This window comes from Seriola lalandi, unplaced genomic scaffold (genome assembly GCF_002814215.2).
Source record: "Seriola lalandi dorsalis isolate HSWRI2012SDOR001 ecotype SW California unplaced genomic scaffold, Sedor1 jcf7180002053982, whole genome shotgun sequence".
Taxonomy (NCBI): Eukaryota; Metazoa; Chordata; class Actinopteri; order Carangiformes; family Carangidae; genus Seriola; species Seriola lalandi.
The window spans coordinates 155,302-169,696 of NW_019524535.1; the positions used below are offsets into that span (position 1 = coordinate 155,302).

At 40.1% G+C, this 14,395-nt stretch overlaps 4 protein-coding genes across 6 annotated transcripts in view; 3 read left to right on the forward strand and 1 right to left on the reverse strand.

Moving 5' to 3' along the window:
* Window positions 1-717: 717 nt before the first annotated feature.
* On the forward strand, window positions 718-4,054 carry LOC111652464 (syncoilin). Its single transcript, XM_023402735.2, has 5 exons — window positions 718-1,091; window positions 1,358-1,864; window positions 2,405-2,815; window positions 2,900-3,024; window positions 3,109-4,054. The coding sequence occupies exons 2-5, from the start codon at window positions 1,376-1,378 to the stop codon at window positions 3,152-3,154; spliced, it is 1,071 nt and encodes a 356-aa protein (XP_023258503.1). The 5' UTR covers window positions 718-1,091; window positions 1,358-1,375; the 3' UTR covers window positions 3,155-4,054.
* LOC111652462 (histone-binding protein RBBP4) lies at window positions 3,366-12,877 on the reverse strand. 2 transcript variants are annotated; one of them, XM_023402731.2, is made up of 11 exons: window positions 12,745-12,877; window positions 7,934-8,081; window positions 7,707-7,852; window positions 7,230-7,403; window positions 7,026-7,141; window positions 6,450-6,610; window positions 6,218-6,344; window positions 6,020-6,097; window positions 4,860-4,994; window positions 4,149-4,259; window positions 3,366-3,980 (listed from the first exon to the last, which is right to left on the reverse strand). In XM_023402731.2, exons 1-11 carry the CDS (start codon window positions 12,836-12,838, stop codon window positions 3,918-3,920), a joined length of 1,353 nt encoding a protein of 450 aa, XP_023258499.1. In that variant the 5' UTR covers window positions 12,839-12,877; the 3' UTR covers window positions 3,366-3,917. The 2 variants fall into 2 exon arrangements, with proteins under 2 accessions (XP_023258499.1, XP_023258501.1); XM_023402733.2 differs by lacking the exon at window positions 12,745-12,877 and adding an exon at window positions 8,556-8,704.
* On the forward strand, window positions 8,759-11,687 carry tslig1 (tRNA splicing ligase complex subunit 1). The gene is made up of 7 exons (XM_023402736.2): window positions 8,759-8,936; window positions 9,065-9,089; window positions 9,188-9,309; window positions 9,419-9,501; window positions 9,880-9,932; window positions 10,440-10,476; window positions 10,590-11,687. Exons 1-7 carry the CDS (start codon window positions 8,855-8,857, stop codon window positions 10,674-10,676), a joined length of 489 nt encoding a protein of 162 aa, XP_023258504.1. The 5' UTR covers window positions 8,759-8,854; the 3' UTR covers window positions 10,677-11,687.
* A 114-nt stretch (window positions 12,878-12,991) lies between the features above and the next one.
* The window catches only part of khdrbs1a (KH domain containing, RNA binding, signal transduction associated 1a), a 5,662-nt gene continuing 4,258 nt past the window's right edge, over window positions 12,992-14,395 (forward strand). For both annotated transcript variants that reach the window (XR_002760599.2, XM_023402734.2), the window contains exons 1-2: window positions 12,992-13,157; window positions 13,769-13,896. Coding sequence is in view for 1 of the 2 variants with exons in the window: in XM_023402734.2 (XP_023258502.1) it covers window positions 12,992-13,157; window positions 13,769-13,896 (294 nt within the window). In the remaining variant the exon portion in view is untranslated. The remainder of the gene's footprint in view (window positions 13,158-13,768; window positions 13,897-14,395) is intronic.

Below are 14,395 nucleotides of genomic sequence, written 5' to 3' on the forward strand. Positions count from 1 at the left end.
ATTCATCTAGATTACAATTTAATTTTATATTCTAAAGCAAATTATATTATCTGCATTTTGGATTTTGCCAACAGGTATAAACTGTTTTCCCTCATTATTAAACCTATGCATGTGCTTTTATTGTTTGTTTAATTCTTGCAAAACAACAAAACAGTACAAACTATGGCAACAAACATAAGGCAGGCAACAATAAATGAACAACATGCATACATGTCTTTGCCCTATGAAAACCATGTATCTCCGAAACATAAACTTTTCATGACTCAATAAAAACGACCCTAATTTCATTTTTGTGACAATACATTTCATTTTTAGATAATCCCATGGTTTTTAAACTGTTTATTTATCTTAAGAGGCATTAGATTTCCCCCAACTCATGAAAGAAACAAATTACAAATTTGGAGATACATGGTTTTGTTTGGCTAAATGGGTGACAACGGCATAGGTGATGCACTCTGGAGTAACATACATAACTGGCATGTTTGCATACTATACATACTATACACTCATACTTTCTTTCTCAAATTGTCTCCGTCATGAAATTCCTCTTTGCATATCTATCAGTTGGTGTATGTTTGTTTGTCTGTGAGGAGTTCGACAGGCATCATGCAAAAAACTATAAGCAATCATGAACCATGCAAACTCAATACTGGAGGAAACAATCTGCATGGGCCTGCTAATGTTTCCACCTCTGCCTGTGCTGTAGTCCAGCAGGAAGCATGTTTTTCAGGTAAGAAGTTGAGGAAACTTATTGCTCAGATAGTTTCCTCAGATGAACCTAAAAACAGGCAGTAAAGATGTGTAAATATAGCTCTCTGTGGCGCCCAGGCTGGTCCAGACATGTGTTTGCTGATGCATCCAGAGCATGTAGGCCAGTCAGTCCTCAGCACTGACACAGTTTGTGATCCCATGTGGGGGTATGAGAGTCTTAGATAGAGTTTCCCCCCCGTGCCTCCGGTGTTATTAATAAGCACAAAGTGTGACTGTGTTTTCCTGGAGACAGACACACTGCTGAGCTGTCCTTAAAGCTTAAAGCAAACCGTGTCCACAGCTGTCTGCACCATCTATCTGGACTGTCACCTCCGAACAAAGTGAGTAGAAATATCAGTTAATATGAATTGTTGCTATTTGTTAAGTAAGATTAGTATGAGATATTTTTGACAATGACCCGAGGCTTTTTAAGGTCTTCCCCTGTGTGACGATTGGCTGACTCATTCTGAGGTTTGCAGCTAACACCGTTAACTTGATCACATTTACAATGGATTTTTCTGATGCAAATTAACCTGAAATGAATGACCAGATTAGAGAGATTCAGTTATTGATGTTGTTGATTTGATTAATGACGTTTTCCTTCTAGTTCACTTCTTAGCAGCTCATGGACAATCAACGATCAATAGAGGATGAAAAAGATGTGGATTCCACTCAGGACTCGTCGATGGAACTTAGATTTGTTGGAGAGATCACAGAAAGCAGCCACACTGACTCTGAAACAGAGACGATCATTCTCCTAGATCAGTGTACACAACACCCTACAACGCAAATGGACCAGGCTGTCATGGACAACCTGGGCCAGCTGTTCGAGCACTGCATCCAGCAAGTGTCCCGTCAAGAGAAGCAGAGGGACGAGCTGATACGGGAGCTCCTCTCTCTACAGGAACCCATGCTGCGAGTTGTGAAGCACCTGAGTGCGAAGGTGGTGCAGACACAGAGGCTGCTCACTCTGGCTCAGCTGGATTATGTGGCTGTTTATGAGGAAGTGCAGCAGGTGAAGAGGAAGCTGTTTGCCACAGCCAGAGAATGCATCCAGAGCCAGGTGACACTGGCTGCACACGAGTACGAGGTGGCTCAGTCTGCAGTTACACAGGTAGGAACCACTGGATTTAGAGTATTGATTTACTGAGGTGTGTCATTGGGAAGGGGTGTGCTGAAACTGAAAGGGTATATCTAAAATCATATCCTGGGGGTAAAAAGATAAAATACATTATGCAGGGAACCAAATTTACAATACAAATATTTACAAATTACATCAAGCATAATAATACACCTTGAGTATAATGGTGGTGGTGAGAACACACGGAAGTGTAAACAAGTTAAGGAATAATTTTGGCTAATAAACAAGTTATAAAAATGTATGATCAGGTTGGAAACTAGAACTTGAAACTTGAACTATGAACTAGTTTTTATTGTTTTCTTCTGCACTGTTTTGTTGGGAATAGTTGCCATTTTTTACCTGTTTCATTACCACAAATCCCAAAAGGTTTCAATAAAATCGTGATCAGAAATTATCTTCTAAATGTTCATGGATTTCCCCTGGGGGATAAATAAAAAAAAAAGTATTCATCTATCTATCTATATATCTATCTATCTATGATGTCTGTCTTTTCTATTTTACATCTGTCCGCAGGAGGAGCTTAAGGCCCACATCCAAAATCTCACTCAGGAGTTGTCCCAGCTCCAAGAGGCCCAAAAAAGCCAGCTCAACTCTCTCAGGGACCAGGCCACTAAGCTCCGCAGGCCCAGGGCCATGAGCGACGTCAGCCAGTGCCGCCAGGCATCTGTTAGACTGCAGCGGCGGCTCAGCGGCAGCGTGAGGGCGCTGGAGGGCTGGTACGAGCCTCGACTCATGGCCCTGCTGAGGAGGAGGCAGATTGGGGAGGATGCCTTGAGAAAGAGCAGGGAGCAGGCGATGGACCTGAGGGCCAGTCTGGGGCCCCTGAGAGAGGACATCCAGAGACTGGAGGTGCAGAGATCCTGTTTGGAGCAGAGGATCTCTCTGATGGAGAGGGAGCGAGAGGAGAGCGTCACACAGCACAAGGTTAGTGACCCAGGTCAAGTACGACATGCCAAATATAGAGTGTGAGGTGAAACCAGACCAAGACTTTTCTCCACTTTACCACAGGAGACTGTGGAGAAGTTAAAAGACACTCTGAGGGAACTGAAAGTGGAGTTTGAAGTTCAAAGAAAATCTAAGAACGACTTGGAGGATCTTAGAGATGGTCTATTAACAGAGCTGACATTTCTGAGGTACGTTTATTCTAAACCAGTTAATTTTACTACAGATTGAGCACCAGGATAAAAACAATGACTAATGAATGCCTTATTTTATAGAGGCTGTGATGAAGCGAGTGAAACCACCACAGAGGAAGAGACCTAATTTTCTATTTCCAGTGGATATTCTTATCCAGGATATCTACACTTGACCAAACCATGGCTTTGCATTTTCATTTCATGTCAAACAGCTAAAACTTAATATGCAGTATAATTCAAACTTGGTATTTATTCGCTTTTACAGACTCATTACCTAAAATTTCTCTTACATACAGCTTAACATATGATATGCTGTATCAAAAAACAAAGCAAACTGATTTAATGTAAATATTTTTTATTATGAATATACTTAAGTACACAAGAGATCAGATGCAGCACAGAAAAACAAAAAAATGCAGTGAAAAAACACATACAAGTGACAACACACAATCTGGAAAATTCCTACTACAAATATCAAGCAAATAAAAAGGAAAAACCTACAGTATGTACAATTTTATTAAAAATGGATCTCTGTAGAAATGCTTTCAGCACAACTAATCAAGAAGAAACAAATGAAACCATCATTATGCAAACCTGAATGATGATGGACTCATCTGTGATGGTTTCGTCACAAACCGGAGTGGATTACTGGGAGTCTGAAAAACTAAAGATCTAAAAATCTGACCGATACAGACTGTATTTTAAATACCTCACAACATGATGACAATGCAGCATTTTATTCTTTAATTTTCTACAAAACCACTGCTGCCCAAAATGTTTTTTTTTGTGTTTTTTTTTTTAAAAAAAGACATCACTGCTGATGCACCGAACATTGGAAATGTGATCCATTTTTAACAAGCAGGTCAAACGAAGAGACGTGGAGACTGGACTCATGCTTGAACCTCTGAATCTGCAGCACCTTCTGGGTCTTCATCATTGTAGATGTTTTCAGCCTGTTGGAGAACATGTTAGAAATATTTACTGTAACTTGTTCTGATTATTGTAATAAATGCACTTTAATATCAAAGTTCTCTTCGTATTATGTCTATTATTTCATGGTCTTATGATTCAACATAATTAAATGAAGTTCTGACACCCCTGCCAATAAACAAGGCTCTTACCATCTGCCAGACTTGCATGATGTTGTCCTCTGATACAGAACAGATGACCCACGGCTCGTTGGGGTTCCAAGAGAAATCTGAGATCTTAGCTGTGTGTCCTCCATGGATGAACTAAAGACAAACAGAGCAGGAGGGATTACTCCAGCGCTTGAAATTCAATTTGAAAAAAAGGCTCCATGTTTTGTATTTTTCCAGATTTTTTTTTTAAGGTTTTGATATCCAAAAGAAGATATTGTGGACGGACATATTTGGCCTAAAATGCTGAAATTTCAGAAAAAATAAACTCTAGCTACTGGTCTCTAATATTACTCTCCTTGGGAAGTGATATACTGGCTTCCTGACATCCAATGATTGTGCAGCGTTTTCACAACATTTTTGTCTTGCAACTTGTGAGCTCAGGAACAGAATGACTGCTTGGTGTCACGTTGTTAATAAAGTTTAAAAAAAAAAAAAAAAAAAGGCTGAGGACGGTGACTGTATAGTTGAGACATCACCTAATTACACAAGTCCTGATGACTTGTTATAAGGCAGTTTCTGTATACAGGCTGTGTGTGCGTCTCTGTGGACTGAGTGCTTTGATACTTTAACAGTATTTATAAAGCACCTAAACCCGCTTTATAATCGAAAATGTCATGGAAATCTCACTTTCTACAATATGGAACCTTTAAAATAAAAAATAAAAAAGGTTGCACACATAACCATAAAACTGACCAGCAGCTCAGGAGGGCCATCCTCAGCATCCTCCGGAGACTGCTCCTCTCCGATCTTACTGAGGTCCCAGACGTTGAGCCTTCTGTCTGTGCCGCTGGAGGCCAGGATGGTTTCGTTATGAGGAGACCACTGAACCTGTTGGGGTGAAATGGACTGGATGTTTCATTTCTGCTACAAAGTACTACATGAACATTAAAGTCATCAAAAGTAGCATTATCAACAACACTAAAAGTTTTCAGAAACAGTGGGCTGACTGTTGCCTTTTGGCTGTTCTCTAGTCCCCCCTTTGAATCACATCATATAGATAACAATTATAACATGCTTGATCTCATAAAGCCATGGGCAAGACAAGTGGCTTAAATGGCAAACAGGCCCCATTCCACAACATGGTCAGTGGCCCACAGCATTCATTTAAGCCTCAATTTTTTCATCTACCAGCCAGTGTTTACAACCATCTCCAGATCTATGGGCTCAAATTCAGGTCAAAGAGGATTTTCAGCTTGTAAAGCGAAGTGAACATATAATTCCAAAGTTTGTAGTTGTAAATCAACCTGTACACCTGCTAAATAAATAATAATAATAATAATAATAATAATAATAATAATAATAATAACAAACAAATAAATAAATAAATAAATAAATAAGAGAAGTTCAAGTTTGTACTTGACAAAAGGAAATTATGCACATCTTGAAAATCTACACCTTTCAGGTAACGTAACCACATGCGCTCTGATTGGACTCTACTTTTTGATTGGACGGTCATTGTCCAGCCAGATTCAGATGTAAACACGGGGTCATAATCCATACTTGTAACATCAGTGTTACATTTGGAACATTGACTTTTGAATGACTTTCACGCACCGTTTTCTGCTTTGAATCTGTACACATGCTGACAAAGGGACTTTTGTCTCTCTCTTTTTTCGCCACAAAAACAAATCTTTTCTTCAGCTGTACAAACATGAATATCTCATGCAAATTTATTTTACAGGTTTACAAAGTTTGATTTACAACTACAAACTCTGGAATTATTTGTAAACATCACTTTACAAGATCAAATAAAAGTTTGACCCTATTTTGAGCCCATACAGATCGACCAAACGATAACTCTGCTACATACTGTATGTCAAATGAATGTAACTGATCAGAGATTCACTTCTTACCTGGAAGATTTCGTCTTTGTGAGACTCAAACGAGTGCAGCTTTAGTTTCAGATTCCTTAGGTCCCAAAGAGCCACGGTCTAAAAATAAAAGTGGTCCGCTTTCACTGATTCACCTCATTATACTGAGAGTATAAGAATAGATCATGTATCATTGTACAGCAGCTTGCTGTTTAACAGCTGTGCGGGGCGTGCACCTACCTTATCTGCAGACCCAGTGGCCAGGATGAACTCACTGTAGGGATTGAAGGACAGGCAGTTGACCTCAGCAGTGTGGGCATCCACTGCATGGCTGGGCTTGGAGGTGTTGTTGGACCGCGTATCCCAGCTGTGCCGAAACGGACAAAGGCACCATTGTTAAAAAGAGTTGAAACTGAACAGCAACTCTCCACAGCGGGTGGTGAATTCTGGGATCAAAATAAGGGCTGCTCACATCATGAGTTTCTGGTCATCAGCCACAGATCCAAAGAGTGACTCATGGAGCAAATGCCAGGAGACATCCTCCACCACTGCAGTGTGGCCTGTGAAGATGGTCTTGGCATCCACAATCTTCCCCTCCTTGGGCACTGTGCTGATGTCCCACAGGCAAATGGTCTGCAAGAGAGAACAGAGGAACAGGGGGTGGGTAAGAAAGTGCACTAACAATAGGCTTGAACAATATCCAATATTGTCCCAGGGGAGGTTGGGGTTCAATATAATTATATTGTTGTATTTCATATTTCAGGTATAAGCGATGCAGTTAAATGTTTTGTCACACATTAAGGCACAATGTACAGTCAGCAAGCGGTGAAATGAGGATCAGACTTGGCAGCAGGGAAGACTGTGCAAAACTGCAAAAATAAAATGAAATAAAATTTCAATGATCTTACAGAAACATTATGATCTTAAAGATATTGCATATAGCAAGAAAGTATTGTGATATTCAATAGTATTTGATAATATCGAATATCAGCCGAGGCCTACTGACCAAAACATTAAAAAGAACAGAAGATAATGAGAGGTTGCTCACATGGTCATCAGAGGCACTGAGGAGACAGCCACTGAGGTTTGGGTTCCAGGAGAGGCCATAGCCCTCCTTCTGGTGGCCTCTCAACCGCAGATCTGGGGTGCACTCTCCTGAAGGGTCTTCCATACCAATAAAAGCAATGTGACAAAATTGAGCAGAAACTATTTTGAAAACTCTTCAGAAAATATGTTTGGGCTGTAATCTTACCGGGCTTAGAGGGGTGCTTCGTGTAATCAAAGACCAGCACATCACTGGTGGGGGTCTTGGTGGCAATGATGCAAGGATTCTGAGGCATGTAACGCGCTCTGTTCACTTCTCCCTCATGGTTGATCTTGATCTCTATCTCTATCTTCCCACTTACAGAACCAAAACCTCCAAACTCTGAATTAAGGAACAGCATATACATAAGATGGTTGTTGCAAAAGTACATGTATGAAAAGCAATTCTGTTCTACTAAGCATGTTAAATGGGGTATGGTATGGGAAAGTGTATTTGATTAACCAAAATATTACAAAAAACAAAAATACATACCTATATTTTCTGAAGCATTAAAGATTTCAGCAAAGTTTAACTTTCATTGACAAGAACTGTGAGCCACAACATCCTAATATAAGAACTTCATGACAGTTTATTACAATGAAAGACAGTAATGTTTATGTTAAAATATCATATAATATCCCTCACCTCCTTTCTCGCTGTCATAGTGTGAGGCATCAAACTGAGCATCATCATTTGGGAGCTGAACACTGGCAATCACAAGGTGATTCTGTTCATCAGAAGTGTGTGTCCCCAGGACCAGCCTGTGCACGCTGTAGTCTTTACCCTCTGGTCTGTGAAGAGGAACATAACACATACATCACCCAGACCTCTCTCTTGTCATGTTTTGGTGAATGTCAGGGTGCAACACTCACCTGGTGACATCTGGCAGCCACTGGGCGGTGAGGCTGGGCCACTCCAGGGCGTGAGTCATAACCAGGTCATAGAGGAAAGGGGTGTTCTTCTTCCAGATCTTGTACTCCTCATTGATCACCCTTTCCTCCACAGCATCGTCAAACGCAGCTGCAAAGTATTATTAGCCAGCAACACAGAGCGATGAAAACTAAGCGTCTAATTCCCCTGGACAGAGCAGAGGATATTGCGATGCATTTAAGGAGAGTTAAACCAAGTCTTTTCCTTGGTTAATTCACATTAGCAAGCAAACCTGGTTTATTTTGCTGATAAGCTAACGTTAGCACGCGTAGAAAGAGTTAGCTTCACGAATACAAAATCCCCATTAGTCTGTGGGGGGGATCCTAAGCAACACTTCAACCCATGTGGAAAAGTGAGTTAACCTGCACTCGTAAACTAAAAGCCCTGTGTAGCCAGCCTGTCAGCAGCTAACGTTAGCTATCAGCTAGCTGGCTGGTTGGTTTCTAACAATGAAAGGAGATGCTGGCCGGCGCGCCAACAACCACCGGTCCATCCGGACTCGTACTTTCTGTCACTCTGCAGTGCACACACACACAGACATAGTCACCTAATTCACACTCTTACCGTCTTTATCAGCCATTACGTCGCAGTTAAACCGCTTATTCTGGCAAAGAGTAGTATTTTTTGAGAGGAGAGCGCTCTGAAGACAGCACGGAGGCTTGCAATGGCGCCAACTCCATAGAAGGTGACAAGCCAATCAGCGTTCACCAAAGCGGACAGGAAGTCATCACAGCATCACATTACTACTATTGCTACATCCGGAACCTCCTCCTGATTTCCATGTTGTAACCCGGTTGTAACACCGACATGGTGAAGATTAGGTTTGTTTATCTTTTTAGACGTTAAACAGACCTATAGCTACAATGGACGATCGTCCGCTAGACCTGACCCAGGCACAGAAAGTTGTCAAGTCGAAATATCCGCCAATCAACAAGAAATATGAATGTAAGTCTCAAGTTACTATGAATAATGTAGCCATACGCCATACCTAGCCTCAATGTTTCCATGAAGTTGGTCTAATAGCAAGAAATCAACTTGCTCTGTGTGATCATGTTGTGATGTTAATTTTACAGATTTGGATCATACAGCAGATGTACAGTGAGTGTGATATTTTCGTAAAGTGTTTGTCAGATCTCATGTTTCTCTGTTATTCTTCGGCGGTCATCGTTATCATAACACACATTTTCTCTTCCCAGAATTCATTCCTGGGGAGATTCTCTGGAAGAAGCCTTCGAGCAATGTGCCATGGGCATGTTTGGCTACATGACGGACACAGAGACAGTGGAACCAATTGATACCGTTGAAGTGGAGTCACAGGGTGAGAGTCCCTGTCTGTTCAACACAAGCCTCAGTCCTAACTATTCTATCAGTTGTACTGTCATTAAACTCTTATGTTTACTCTTTTCCCCTCATCGCCTGCTCAAAAGGTGACGACATGGAGTCTCTTCTCTTCCATTTCCTAGATGACTGGTTATACAAGTTTTGTGCAGATCTCTTCTTTGTTCCCAGGGTGAGTGTGTTTGTAAGTGGTTAGTTGTGTGATGGTGGACATATCGCTGCAAACAATGTTGTTATTTTGGGCCCTGTTTTTTTCTGAGTGGAGTTTGTTCTTGCTACAGCCACGCAGGTGTACAAAGACACAATGTCAAATGGATTAGAGACTGTTAACCCATAATTTGTATGTGAGAGATTGTTCTGTCCTAGTGTTTCCCTGTCCTATGCTTGATGTATGCTGGGATATACTCCAGAAATATACAAAATACACTGAGTTCTTTTACACTGCAGTGCATCATTTTCTTGAAACATGTAATAGGATGTTGTTTATGCACAGACTATGAAAACACCTTATGTGGTAATCACTTGTTTCCTCATTTTATTCTCTTGACAGGAAGTCAAAGTGGTGCACATAGACAGAATGCATTTCAAGATCCGCTCCATTGGGTAAGTCTGGTTACCTGTTCCTAATAACATGAAGGGCCTTTACAGCTTTGGTAGTTGTCTAATGTTACTTTGAAAACTTGCACATCAGAGTTTTGATTGCCACATTTTTACAGCTGAAGAATACTGGTCACTGCCATCTATTATTACCCACAGTGGTAGCAGTGTTTGTGTGACTAAATTTCTTCAGATTTTAAGGCCATTAGCATTAGATGTTTACACTATTTTGTTTATCATCTGTATTTTATGGGTGATCTATAGAGGTTTTTATTATGACTGTTGAACACATACACATACTCTGAGTCCAAACTGTCATAGATCATCATGAAAGGATGTGTGTGCAAAAGATTCAAATGTGTGCTGTCTGCCTTTTATTTTGAAAAATGTTGCATGTATAGTAATGTAGCATATACAAGAGATCACTGAATTATAAACGGTTTGAATGTGGATGAATTCTTTTCTCCCTGAAGCTGCTCTCTCACAACCTAGATTTACTTTTGTTTATTAAAGGTGGGGTGAAGAATTCTCTCTGGAGAAGCATCCACAGGTAAGCTATTGACGGAAGTGAATTAATATTTAATAGAGGAATTATGTAAGATTAAGAATGAAAGGTACATAATTGAAGCGATTTAAGTGTTATGTCCTGTGTTGCCATTCCAGGGAACAGAGGTGAAAGCCATCACATACTCTGCAATGCAGATCCATGATAAAGAAAAACCAGAGATATTTGCCATTGTTGATATCTGATGACAGCTCCAGAGGGAGATCACACTCCTGGTTCTATGGAACTGGAATATCTACATGGCCAGTTTAAGTGGCCTTTTTATGTAAGGCACTGATTATTGACTTGTAATATCAGGTTTTCTACTTCTGGGGTGAACTGTTTATGACTGACGGATTACAGATTAATTATATGACGCTGGTATTTCATGAGATACACTATTTCAGAAATCATAATAACTTTCAATTTAAATGAGGAATAGTAGCATTGAACCGAACTCTTAATTTAAAGTCATTATTGAAAAGTAAAAATTTGATTGAAGAGTGTAATGTTTTTTGTTGACCCAGTTTTACTGAAATGCTTTTGCAAATTCTTTTTCAAAATTGAAATTGTGTTGATGCCTTACTGATCACTGTAAATAAATCAACAAATGTTTATTTTTCTTGGGCGATTAAATGGTTGCTAGAACATTAAATTAAAATTAAATCTCACTTTTGAATATTTTATGGATATTAAGTCCTTCTGAGGGACACAGCCTTTACTTTTGAGAAAAGAATTATATCACAAATATCCAAAAAAAATAATGCCCATATGTCACATACACAACATAGCAACATATTAGAAACTGTCTCACCTTCTCTCTGAATTATTGAAACATATATAGCAGCCTATATATATAAATGTGAGTTGATCTGTTCTTTGTTCACAACACTATGGTTGATGTAAGTTGTTCAGTCAGGTCAGCCAATATTTAAAGTTGTGCACACAAGCACACAAAGATAGGATTGTGAACTTCATGGTCTGTGTCTATAACTGTTCATATGATTGAAATCTGAGAATATGTAGGAAAAATGCTTCTATTAAGTCAACACAAAAGAAGAGCAGGGGGTTTTCTTTTGGAGTACATGGGCTGAAGTGCAACAGATTGATTGCCATCTGAGAAATATGCTATATTCTAAGTCTGAGTGCATGTTGTGCTTGTATTAACAGTCAGGGGAGGTCAATTAAAATTGGTGTTGAGAGATTCATTCACAAAAGACTACTGTCAACTTGTTAGTCATTACTAGTACATTACTCCTGTGTAAAACTCTGGGTTGGAAAGCTATGTCTTATGTGTGTTTGCAACCACAGTCTATGTGGTCATCATGGAATGTGGGTTTGGGTAAACTTGCAGCTCTCACATCAAGCCTCCAATCAAACCACATCAATAAGGCCAGCAAGAGCTCTCACCTCAGAGGCTCAACCAGAGGAGAAAAATGGTACCTGACAGACATGATCACAGCAAACTCTGTGCAGTGAAACATCAAATGCAATACGAGCATATTCAAGAAAACACTTTTGTGCACTACATAATAGAGAAGGTTCATGGCTGTGCTTGTGATTTGACTGACCAATCCAGCAGTTTCTCACAGCTGTTCTGAATAAATACCTCATCTGAAAGTAATCTAAATCAATGGTGTGTGGATGATGATAAAAAAACAAAGTTCCCGTTAAAACATTGTGGAGGATAACAGTTTAACTAATCTTTATTGTCACCTACCATATACATGCACAATGCGTTCAACAACAGTAAGTAGTGTAGCGCAGGGATAACGCAAAGTTTGAGGCAGAAAAAAAGTAGTAGGCAGTAATCAATCTTTGCCAAATGGTGGAATATGCTGAAAGAAGAAACGTGCATGGCAACATAAAATGCAGTTGCGCTGGAAAAAGTTTAAACTTAATTACAAATATGTCTCTGGGCCAAATTAGCAATTGAACACAGTAACTTCAGTGACAGTTGTTAAACTATACATGCTGCTGTTCGTACATGTTGAATGACTCTATTGATTGAATTAAAAGATAATTATTCACTTGATTCATTAATCATGTATGTCTTTTTTCCGTTATGCTAAGAGCTGTTTGTCTCAATGTCTGACTGCCTTGAGATGCATTAATACTTGTTAATATGAATTTATGAAACGGGAATTAACTATCGGAATTCACTGCCACCAGTATAACTGTGTATCTTGCCAAAGAGGCCCATTTATTCCCGCACCTGTTAAGAAAATAAACAGAGCAAAAGAGCCAACTTGCTCCATAAAGTTTCGTCTCTACCTTGTTCCTCGGTGGTGGTGACGTCATTGTCTCCTCCCGTGTCCCTTCCTCCCATCTCACTCAAATGCAGCTGCGCCATCTCTCCTTTGTCCATTGACAAGAGCCAAACGACTTTCCACGGAAAGAAACCGGAGGTTGTGTGGCGTGACCGTTTTTGCCGTTATCTATTTGGCCGCAGTTTCGATTTAAGGCGAAGCTAACGAACCTAGCAAGGCTTCGTTCGTTAACCTGGCCGTGCTAGTGCATTATGAACCAAGCGAATGCTAATAAGAGCAAATCTGAGTCCGTCATCGAGTCAAGCCCAGCACAGAAGAAAATCAAAATGGAAGACAGCAAGTACCTCCCGGAGCTCCTGGCTGAAAAGGACAGCTTGGATTCTTCGTTCACACACGCCATGAAGCTTATTTCTGCAGGTAGTGTGATCAGTCGCTATCTTATTAGGACTAACACTGGCTAGCTTGCGTGAGCAGGGCGTGTGGCCTACTTTCTTTTTGTTGTCCCGGTCCCAGAGACAGATAGCGGCCTGAACAATGGCGCACTGAACACGTGGATGTTAGCGATGTGGGTCAAATCCCTCTGGTTAAAATGGTGTCAGATTGGGTTATTTAACTCTGGCGGCATATCAACTTATTCAATGACCTATATAAATGTTCAAATGTGCAAGAATCCGTTTCGGTTAATTATACTTAACGTTATTACGAGTTCACTGAATAGCTCCATTTCGCTTCCCAGACCCAGACTCATCTCTGCGGGGCACGTTAATTGTTATAGCTCATTTATTGCACAGATGCAATAAAAATGATGTTGTTTTCAGCACAAAAGTGCCAAAGAGATACAGAGTGTGTGATCCAAGGGCTTGGTACTCAGTCAAGACACAGAATACAAAGAAGCTTTGTTTTGATTGGTTTGCAGGTTGCTACAAGATAACGTCAGATGCGGCTTATTTTTCGTTTACACCGCAAATACATTTCTATGTGTACTTCTGAAAGTGCCACATGGTCAAAGACATTTTTCTTGTCTGCAGAGATTGAGAGGATCCAGAAAGGTGACACCAAGAAAGAGCCAGAGAAGGAAGCATATCTGGACCTGTTTGCTACCAAGAATCTCAAACTCAAAGAGCGAGTACTCATTCCCACCAAACAGTACCCTAGGGTAAGAAATTACCTTCTTTTTTTTATTATGCAGTCCTTCACCAGTGTCTAAATGTCTATTTTCTAAGGGGTGCTTGGTCAATTTAGCAGATACAATCAACTGTTATGGCTGTGCCTAATGACTCTTAATGGACCCATTGGGACTTAAATTAAATTACACTTGATAAATATTGTGGTTCTCTTCTTAGTCATTAATGAAAACCTGAAGTAAAGTCATTTTTTCTCATCAGTGCTTGGTCTTAAACAGTAAACATAATTTGCCCAGGAGTGTTGTGCATGTACAACAAATCCAGTGTATCCAATTTGAAGCACCCACTAGCTTTGTTGCCCTAGAATTTGTCAAGTCACGCACCCAGTGCCCTGCTATGTCTCATTTCTGCATGAATTATTTTGCAGTAGTCTAAAAATGCAATTGAAGTAGTGAAGAGAGGGCTGTTGCAACTGTGGTGTGGTGGAGTTGAAAGGAGGTTTTTTTTTTTTTTTTTTTTTTTTTTTTTTTT